At 40.9% G+C, this 10,558-nt stretch overlaps 1 protein-coding gene across 1 annotated transcript; it reads right to left on the reverse strand.

Moving 5' to 3' along the window:
- Positions 1 to 1,545: 1,545 nt before the first annotated feature.
- Positions 1,546 to 9,547, reverse strand: ropn1l (rhophilin associated tail protein 1-like). The gene is made up of 6 exons (XM_069151529.1): positions 9,451 to 9,547; positions 8,588 to 8,717; positions 7,740 to 7,863; positions 6,792 to 6,953; positions 5,940 to 6,115; positions 1,546 to 2,344 (listed from the first exon to the last, which is right to left on the reverse strand). The coding sequence occupies exons 2-6, from the start codon at positions 8,713 to 8,715 to the stop codon at positions 2,233 to 2,235; spliced, it is 702 nt and encodes a 233-aa protein (XP_069007630.1). The 5' UTR covers positions 8,716 to 8,717; positions 9,451 to 9,547; the 3' UTR covers positions 1,546 to 2,232.
- Positions 9,548 to 10,558: the final 1,011 nt, after the last annotated feature.

The raw sequence follows: 10,558 nt of genomic DNA on the forward strand, positions 1-10,558 counted from the left end.
AACATGAATAAAGATTTGGAGAACAGTTAGACCATCTTTTACTTCTCTTTTCATCTGTTTTACCTGAAACCTTTTCAGATGTCTTCAATCGTTCAGATAAATAGCATGGACAAATTACAAGAAAAACTCAGTGTAACACAACTCAAGGATAACAACAAAGTTAAATCCATACCTTTCTAAAATAACAGACTTTAATGGAGGACTTTTTCAGTCCACATAGCTTTTAGCCAAGTACATTTAACAGACAACTGAGTGCATTTGATACTTCACAAAACCTGTTGCTTAACATAAACTGTTTAATAGGTTAGAATAATTTACTGTAGCTACAAGTATATGGTTTAAAATCTGATATATTTCATTGGAATGGGAAAAAAAAAAAAAAAATTGCTTTGTAGACACTTGAAGTGGCTATAATGCCCTTAACAGTATGCAGCACAACCACTGATATATGACACTAATGTACTCTGTAAAACTGGAACACGACGCAGCTTTGATAACATTGTGATCCAGACCTATGCCACCTCTAAATAGCACATTAGCAATGCTATCACTCTCACAGCCGATTGCATTCGCTCAAACCTGAAGAAAAATCTAAATCCCTCGACAGATAATCACATGCAGTGAGGAGACTGGAGACCTTCTGTGAATGTCTGTAAAATGGTGAGGTTAAAACCGGGTCCTTGATCCATTACATAGGATGAGTCAACTACTGAGATGCTCCCATGCACAAGGTACTCAAACAAAATGCCCTCAAAGGGGCTGTTTATGACCATCAGCATAGAATGGATGCTCACATAATTAAGCAGCGAAATGTTCCTTTAAGCTTGGAAATTCAGGTGTTGTGGAATGTGCTTCATGTAAAGAGGTCTTCTGTTGATCAGAAATACCTTCCTCGGAAGATCTCGCATGTGCCTGCATGCACCTCATGAGCGCAACATGACCTTGCTGCTGGGAGCTTCAGACGAGGTCCTCTATGCCTCCCTTCAGTCATTCATTTATTTTCCCTTAAAACCACAAACAGCCAAAACACCCACGCACCGTGTTCTCTTCTACGGCGTACAGCAGGAGTCCAGTACAAAGATCTCCTCTGAGTCTCCTCGGGACACAAGCACTGAACTGTTAGGTGTGTGTGTGTGTGTGTGTGTGTGTGTGTGTGTGTGTGTGTGTGTGTGTGTGTGTGTATGATGAAGTGAAAATGTGACCCAAATCAGGTGTTTACGTCAGGGTTTTAATGGGGCTGTTTGTGTCCAAAATTTGCTTTTGAAATGTTGTTTTCCCCTTCACAGCCAAGGCCTAATATGCTGATTATTAATTAGAAGCTCTTGATATTATTGTTTAATCAGTTAATGAGGCCAGGACAGACAACACTGTCTATTCAAAAGCTAAGGGCATCACTTAAAGCTTTTGTCGCCGGTTGAGTAGGAGAAATTCAATTGTCTACAAGTGGTAATTAACTAATTTTAATCAGCCAGAAATGGCCCTTAATTAAGTCATTTTTTGTGATGTGTGTGTTCATGCGTGTAAAAACAACTCCCAAACACAGTCTGGACAAATGCACTTCATTTATTAGTAATATGTTTCACAAATACTGTCAGACCAAACACAAAATCAGTGTTAATAATAAGTAGATGCAAAAACCTTACACAGAATGAAACAATCTCCATTAAGCATACAGCATGGAGCAGCATCACAATGCAAAGGTCCTCCACCTCCGCCTGAATGTCAGACAGAGCTGTGAAGGCAATGCAGGAGTGTCTGAAATGATGGCTGCAGGGTAGTGGCTCACAGAAGTGCTCAAATTAGTGGAAAAATCTCACAACTCCTCTCACGACATACATAAAGTAATTACATACGTAGTTGTTTTTCAGGGAGTGCAGGTCTCAATAATTCATTTCACATCAGCTCATGTGTGTCACAGTAGAGATGACAAGCTCACTGTTTCATTAAGAAGATAATGAGGCTTAAAGAGAAAAAAAATGCTTTAGGGATGTGTTCTTGGTTGACAGGTGTCCGTCATCCCTCCTTAGTTTTAAGGTGGTGGTGAGTGTTAAACACAAATCTAGGCTTGGGAAAACCCCAGATGATATCCGTGATATTATGTCCATTCTTTTTCTGTAAATCATGAGGCATTTTCAGCTGATTCGCTCGTGCTGCACCGACAGAACGTTCAGGATTTGTCTCCACTATTACTTTTAAACACACGGCTTTTACAAATCCCCTCTCTCTGGGCTCTTATTCGGCTCTTGATGTTGCTCTGGCACAGTTGGATGAACCAGAAGGAGTTGAGTCCATATCGTCCCTATGGATAAAGTCCAGAGGTTTTATCATCCCATGTTGGAACGCCCTGAAATATGCACGTTAAATATGTTAGACATTCATGACATATGTTTCGGTCACACAGATACAACTAAACAGCTACTGAAAATTCCCCAGTTATCCCTAATGATGGCATTTGTTATCTCGACTTTTATCCAAGTAAACTGACACTAAAAGCCAAACCTCATTTCATCCCTGATTAAACCAACAAGACTCTTAACAAAAAGGCCTACAACATTTTGTACAGCTCACAGAATGATCAAATATCCATGTTCTGCAAACTCTGAATACAGCATTAATCATGTTTTTCTCTTATTCTTACCCTGAAGTCTGTTACACAACAGCTACACAGAGGCACACTGAGGGAGCTTTTGTGTCCACTCTCTCATCTCCTGTCTCTTTCGCACTGCTCTGCAACATTCGACGTGTCCCTGGAGATGCGATGTTATGAAGCAGAGCTTGAAGAAACAGAAAAAGGCTGCGCAACATGGTCCACCCTGCAGCTGAGATTCCTAAAGCACTGACATCTTTGCAATGACATCATATTTTCTCTGTGTTTCAAAATCCTAAAACAACAGGGCATACAGCACCGGAGCTGTAAGCGTGAACATTGTACTAAAAAGATACACCTAAAACTATGTTTTTGTGCCACAGAAATTTGAGGACATTTATACGAATTCTCTGAAGAACATGTGATTATTTCCCAGGGTCAGTAAATGCCGGAATACCCATCTGCGCGTCAACCACAAGGTGGATTGTTTAGGTCGATTTTACATGATTATTATGAGTATAATTTACTTTACAAGACCTGTCGACCAGGACAGGTGTGACCTGACATGGCGGTCACGTCCCTATAGAATAAGTAAACAAGTGGTGTCTCCAAACATGGACACGTGCCAGTTTCAGTGCATTTAGATTCAGGCAAATAATAGTAGTTCGCTTTGAGCCAAGAGTGTTTGTCTTTGTAGTTGGCTGGGATTTTTAAATCTATGAAGGAAGATGTGCAGAGGTGAAGAGGTGTACTGAAAACAAGGCAAGACGCAAGTCTCTCAAGCAGCGAAGAGTTACTGTTTTGTTTTGATTTTTTTTTTCTTTTTTCCCGGTATTTTTCTTTTTTAATACAAATGACAGACACGGTAATAAAAATAAAACATCTCAGTCAACAACAAAAATGTACTTTAAAGCATCAGCAAAATCAAAATTGAACCAGAAGTCCCAAATACTGACACTAGCAAAAAAAAAAAAAGTGCTTGCTTACAGTCTGAATGAATACACAAAGCATAATGTGGTCTTCGTGCTTGCATTTCATAAGTCAGCAACATTTAGCAGTGCAAACAGCAGTTCTTGGGTCACTAGAAGGTACCAAATCATAAGCAATGACTTTTTGGACATCCAACCAAAAACATACTTTGACCTCATTAGGAAAGGTTTCAAGGTTTCTGGTAAAGTTCCTGCAGTCAAACAAATGGGCCAAAAGAGTCCAAATCTACACCTGTCTCTATTTCTATCTGGGACATTACTATTATTGTGTTAAAACTTCTTGGAAATCTTTAAAAATCAGTTTCTAGTTAACCTTGTAATTCAAGTTGTGTCATACATATCCTCATTTGAATGCTATTTAACCAAAAGTAATTATGTAAATGGTCATTTATGTAAAGCAAAGAACTGTAATGCCCAATCTTTGATACCGATATTATCTCAGACATCACGTGAATAGAATCTATTGACCACAATCCGAATTTTCCAAATAGAAAAGTATTCTGAGATTAACACCGAGTTATTTTACATATATATAATATATTTTACGTGTCTAACATACTGTTTAGCTTCAGGTCTACTGTGGGGTGGGGTCCACAGAAAGATCAGTTTTTTAAGCCCTGACCAAATTCCTTCTCTGCTGTGTCACACGGGTGGAGAGCCTGCCGTTATCAGGTTATAAGTGATTCTATCTGTCCTCCAATTCCCTTTGACTCGGCCGCAGTTGCAATCCTGAGAGAGGTAAGCTTCAGCGTGTGCGTGTATATCCTCCACCGCTAAAACCTACTGCCAACTGTGAATGCAATGTGAAGTCCCACTGATCCTGTTTCCTGTCCTGCCTGATGAAATTCTCCCCAAAATGACGCAGCTACAGTTTTGCGTGTAAGAAAGAGAGAACAAAATATGTAAGTATGAAAAGAGAGTCATATCGTGCATATTCTGAATCACGAAACTGTGTTTTTTTTTTAATAATGTGTTTAAATGAGTTCAGAAAGGATGGATATAACATTCAAGTGTGTGTGTGTGTGTGTGTGTGTGTGTGTGTGTGTGTGTGTGTGTGTGTGTGTGTGTGCGCGCGCCTCAGAGTTGTTGGCCCTGCATGATATTTTGTGTGCTTTCTGACCAGCGTAACAACCTGTCTGAGTGTGCATTTGCAACTTGCCTGTTTCACATCGTTGCATGGGAGAGTGAATAAAACACAAGTCTCGAACACAACCTGAAAATCGCGCCCTCCGTGCTTATCTCCTTACCTCTCCTCATTTTCATCTGCCGGGCAAAATGAATACACCAGCAGAGAGGCCAAATGTGGCGAGGCAGCAAGCTGATAGGCTGTGTGCATGATGAATTAAGTTTGGCTGACCAGGGACCCAGAAGGGAACGGGAAATAAAAAAGCATAGACACACTCCAGCTCACAGTTTGTCTAAGGCGGCTCTGTGCTTCTATTGCTGCTCATTAAAAGATTCCAACCGCACTCAGAACAGCAGCTTTCCTTCAGCTGGACAGTAGCAAATAATAACCCGCTGTGCTTGATGCAAACAATTAATGGGACCGATTTCTTGGTAATGAAACAACAGCTGTGCTCGAAGGAGCATTAGCTGGTCCATTTATTAATTGAATACCATTAGTTTGTTACTTCTATTCCTTCCTTCCTCCTTGCATTGCTTCCTGTCTCTCCTCCTCTCACTTCCTGTTGACGTAGAAGTTGGAAACCTGAATCATGCCGTTCTGCTTGTTGCTGTCGGGCGGAGAAGCCAGTGTGTCAGTGCAACAGCTCTACTCAGCAGCACAAGGATTTTCACAACAGAGAATATCACAATCTCACAACATCATCTGAGGCTGGGGCTCTTAAACTGCCTCTGCTTCTTAGCACACTGACACTGACTGGCAGGAATGTTGGGCCAAACAGAGCTAAAGCAGCATTCAGTGCATCCAGAGTCATCACTGCACAAAACATAGCAGTGGCATTGCTTATGCCCTTGGTGGTACATGCCACATGAGAGTTTTTGAGGTCATGTTAGTCCAAACAAGTTCTCTTGCCTCCGAGTTAATACCTCGCCGATGACTGACAAAGAGTGAAATAAAGGCTTTTTATGAGATCTGACTGTAGCTGAATCCAATGGGAGATGGTTCAAGTGAGGAAAGTAATTATGCTGTTTGTAAAAAAAGAAAAGAAAAAAAAGAAAAGAGAACTGTGTAGCATATCTGTTGGTGATGCATATAAAACAGCCTCATTTTCCACCACGACATCCACTCTGCTTAATGCAGGACTTTCAGCTGTACATCTGAGGACACGCACGCACACACACACACACACACACACACACACACACACACACACACACACACACACACACACGACACCTACACTTGTGGCTGCAGACTGCTGAGGAAGTTGTCAATGCGGTCCTGAGTCATGTCCCCGTCTACTTGGGCCAGGTAGGTGTAGAGTTTGACAAAGGTGTCGAACGGGATCCTGGCAGCACCACCCTCCTCATCCTCAGTCAGGATCTCACAGGCAAACTTCAGAGAACTCACAAGAGTCTGAACAAGTGTTCAGAGACACAGAGAATCAGTCGGAAGTATTATAAAAAAAAAAAAATAACTAAAAAACCCCCAACAACAACAGAAAAAAAGAACCAAACACAACAACAAGCATTTGTCTTTCAAGGACAACCACATCCTGTTTGAGCATTACAGCACACTGTAATTACACTTCCATGCACACATGCTTGTTCAGGGATAGTTCAAAAACAGCTCCATCAGTGCAGAACAAGACTGCCCTCATGTGGTCAAAGTGTTCGACAGCCTCGTACGCGGCAGCATCCGATCCACAACTACTCATACTAAGCACAAAATGTTGTTAATGCTTAGCTGCGTTTGCTTTTGCAGACACTAAGTCATCTTCTGAAACCTTCTCCATGCTTTAAATAAATTCCCTTTAATCTGTCTCTACTGCTCTATCTGCATATTTTAAGCAACATCCTTGGCTTAACAGCGCTGCAAAGATTCACATCGCCAGAGAAGAATTTATCCAATAATTCTTGGATCACGGATGTCTGGATCCTACGTAGTGTAAGAACTAGAAGAAGAGACAGTGAGATGAACAGACTGCTTGAGGATCCCCAGCTGTGCTCAGCCTCACAGTTGGTTTTAGGGCTCAAAGGAAGTGGCATGAAGTAGAATTAGCATTTATATCTGGCCTTATGTAACATCTCACCCCTCCTAGAGTACTGCAGCCCAGAGCAAAAAACTCCATCCAGTCGATAACTGAGCAAAAGCTGCCCAACGACAGCAGGCTCTTCAGCTGATCCATGGGTAGACACAGGCTCTTCCATTTGGTCTGCAGATCCTCTTTTCTGCATATTTGCCCCGGGGACAGCTATGATTGGGTGGGGGGGAGTGGGGGGTTAGTAAATTTAAGGGGAAAAAAATCATGTTATTTACCACTTTACCAGATGATACACTCAGATAAGCAGCAGCAAGGCATCTGGAGAATCTGGCATACTTGTGATCCGATTATGGTAGACTCATATGTATAAAAGGCTATGGAATAAACAACAGCAAGATGGAGTTTATTCCCACTCCAAACGAAGAGATTTGTTTGGGACATTAACACAAATGTAAATATCCCAGTTCTGCATTTGTTGTAGATTTGTAGCCATAAAATTAAAAGACTTTTCTTTTTCAGATTTTCTTTTGATAACAGTTTAAATGTTAAAAAAAAAAAGTAATACGTCTAGACAGACAGAGAGCAGCATTCTCACAAGGTTAAGCCTGTTGCTTAAGTGTTGGCCTTTAAAGAAATATTAATTATTCAGTTCTTTTAATGAATCCACCACACCAAGATGCCGGTAAATGTCGCAGGTGAGATAAAGTAGGTTTACAATAATATGCAATTTTAATGATCTGCATGGGGAAACAGCATCACTGCAATATGCAGAAACACTCACACACACAAACACAGTTGCCAAATGTGAATATTAAACTCCTGTAACTAATGATTAGACACCTACAAACAGATGAGGACATCGATTACAGAATGCAGCCTGTGGAGAACATGCAAATCCAAAATCACACTGGAAAATATGCAAAACATGATTTGCATTTTTGTCTTTCACCATGAAGGCAACAATTGTGTGAGGAGCTGTGTGAGTTGAGAAAATACCTGTTTGTGGAGGATCTTCAGCAGACCTGGAGTCAGCCCTGTGTCTGTCTTCTGGGTGGCCACATTCATCTCCAGCCTGTCCTTGACAGGGAGACACTGTCCTTTCGACAGCGCATTGAAGTATCTGGGAGAGGACACACTTGCATTATTGGCACACATATATGATTAAACACGGGCCTTAGCTTTATCCTGCTTCTATCACCTGTCATTCAAATATAAAGTGATAAGCGCTGACCATTCAAGACTTGAGGCGTGAGTTGGCTAACGCGATGACTGCACGAGTGCGTCCGCTGCATCCGTCATCAGGTGTTGTAGTTTTGTTTGTGGGAAGTTTCCCAGTCATACTGTAGCTTATCTCTCATTTGTTCAATAATATTGACTATGAATTGAGAGGCAGCATGACTTTCTGTACGTCTGAGAGAGTCTGGTGTTACTTTAATAGCATGTAAACATCTTGCAACCCAGGAGACCCGAATGTTTTTTTTGCCTCACCATATGACTCACTTTCTTGTCTTTTGCTGTGAACGCTGCCAAGCTACAGTGGTCGATAATTATATTTGTAATAATTTCATCCAGTAGTTTGCAGCATGCTTTTTATTTGTTGAAGTCGGATAGTTTAACCTCTGCAGTAACACAGAAGTCCCTGGGATCTAATTATATTCAGTCAATGCAAGGATAAGGCACGTGCAGGTGAAAAGGGCCTGCCTTCTTATAAAATGATGTTGCCTGGAGACACCGCAGCCCGTGTTTATGGCATTGTTTGAGAGTATTAGACTGGAATAAAACACAATCACATGTATCTCTACCCTGTTTCCCCCAAACCACCGCTGACAGAGATTAAGACTCACGCCGCAGACCACACCAGCAAATCCTTCGGCTGTGTTCGGATGGCTGCCTTTGTGAAGTTTTTGAGGATGTCTGGCAGCTCTGGAGGGATGTTGATTTGTTGGGAACAGTAGAACGTGTCCGTGGGCATGGCTGTAATATAAACATTACAAAATAGTCCAATTAGCAGATGAGATGCAGCAGAAAGCAGATTTGAGTGATAATAATAAATAAAAAATTAAAAATTAAAAAAAATGTGGCAGATCTCTGGCAACTAAAAAACTACCCACACTGACAATAAAAAAAAATTACCATAAATATTCTGTTCTGATTCTCAAGACTTAATTTAGGTTTCTGGTGTTGCTGTTTCAGTTTGAGAGGAATATGCAGGTGAAGACCATGAAACATGTTTCAAAGATATCCTGGCAGCAAAGCTGCTCCTCTATGATGAAAGGAGCCGTGCCGGAGAGGATCCCATTCATACAGCAACAGACACAGTTGCTTTCACCAATTTCAACCTTTGAATGTTTGAATGAGTGATGCAGTGAGAAAGGAAAAGACTTGAGAATACGACTCTGACGTCAGACACCTGTAATATGTTGTGTTTTATAGTAACAGCAGCAACATCTGCTTTTATAAACCGCTTAAAAACAAACGTGAGGACACCATATTATTATGTCAAACTAACATTTTGTCCATGAATTCTCGTTTGCTCCACTCATTTAAAGGTAAATAGAGTCGCAGACATACATATACTTAAACGTCACTTTAACGTTTGAAAGGGATTTTTTTTTTTTTTTTTTTTTTTTTTTTTTTTGGGGTACATGAAGCCAAATGCGCATTTAACCACTTGTATAACATGCGTGTAGAGAACGTATAACGTTACCTGGTCTGACAGATGAGAAATGTTCACACGAAGTCGCACACAGATGGCCTGAACTACAGGTGGCTCGCTCCGGCAATGTTTATTTATGCCGAGCAATGTGTTGTGTCGAGTCGTCGCATAGCAACCGCGTTCTTCTTCTCGTGGCTGGTGCGCCGTGTGAGGTGCACTACCGCCCCCTTTCGCTCAGCAGGGGAACAAGGTCGCGTGTATTTTTGTTTGTTTGTTTTTTTTCTCCAGCTTTGCCAGGCTCCTCCCGGCCATGACAACACTTTGGTGCTGCAGATGCACCCGAGCGTTTCTTTCACAGCACCTACAACCACTACAGCTTCCCTCCAAGCTTTGTTTTACCGGTGTTGGTAATGATTATTACCGAGTGCAATTTTAAATGAATATTGTAATAATAATAGCACACAACTACTTAACAAACACACATAGCTCTTCATCGAATTACTGCCCACCACTACCACAGGAACTAAGCCCTTCAGAAACCAGGGCAAACCCTGTTCACTTCACTTATAGAATAAAATGACATCCATTCATTTGTCATTTTCACACGCTTGTCTTCTGAACAGTAAGTTTAAAAGACCCGATACACCACGAGTGGTACGGACTGGTTGAAACTCGATTTGAAACAAACACAAGGTACCTCAATGACATGGCGGGCTTCAATGAAGCAATGAAGGGAAAGTTCAGAGTTTGGCAAATTCAAAGTTATTGAATTATTTGGAAGTTAGAAAAAGACAATTACAGCTCATTTGATATATTTGTGAAGACTTGAGTGAAAATTCTACATCCACTCCAAGAATGTGATCTCAGGCATTTAATCTTATAGATTAAGTACATTTCAGTATAACCGGGCCATTTAGACAGGAGATGCTAATGTTCCCAGAATGAGTAATCCTGCTTCATTCACTACTCCTATCAAAACCTGCTTTTCCTCACATATTGATACTACACAAATATTTTCAAACGTGTTACTTGTTTGAGCAATGCCTTGGAAAATGTATTGGATATGAATCATGACAATGTTGATGGCCTGTTACCCTGCCATTAAGGAAAGAGCAAACTATACACATTTGGATATACATTGTAATGACAGACATCTTTC

Source organism: Embiotoca jacksoni, unplaced genomic scaffold (assembly GCF_022577435.1).
Source record: "Embiotoca jacksoni isolate LCO1_2020_lvr unplaced genomic scaffold, fEmbJac1.0.p SCAF_17, whole genome shotgun sequence".
Lineage (NCBI taxonomy): Eukaryota > Metazoa > Chordata > Actinopteri > Embiotocidae > Embiotoca > Embiotoca jacksoni.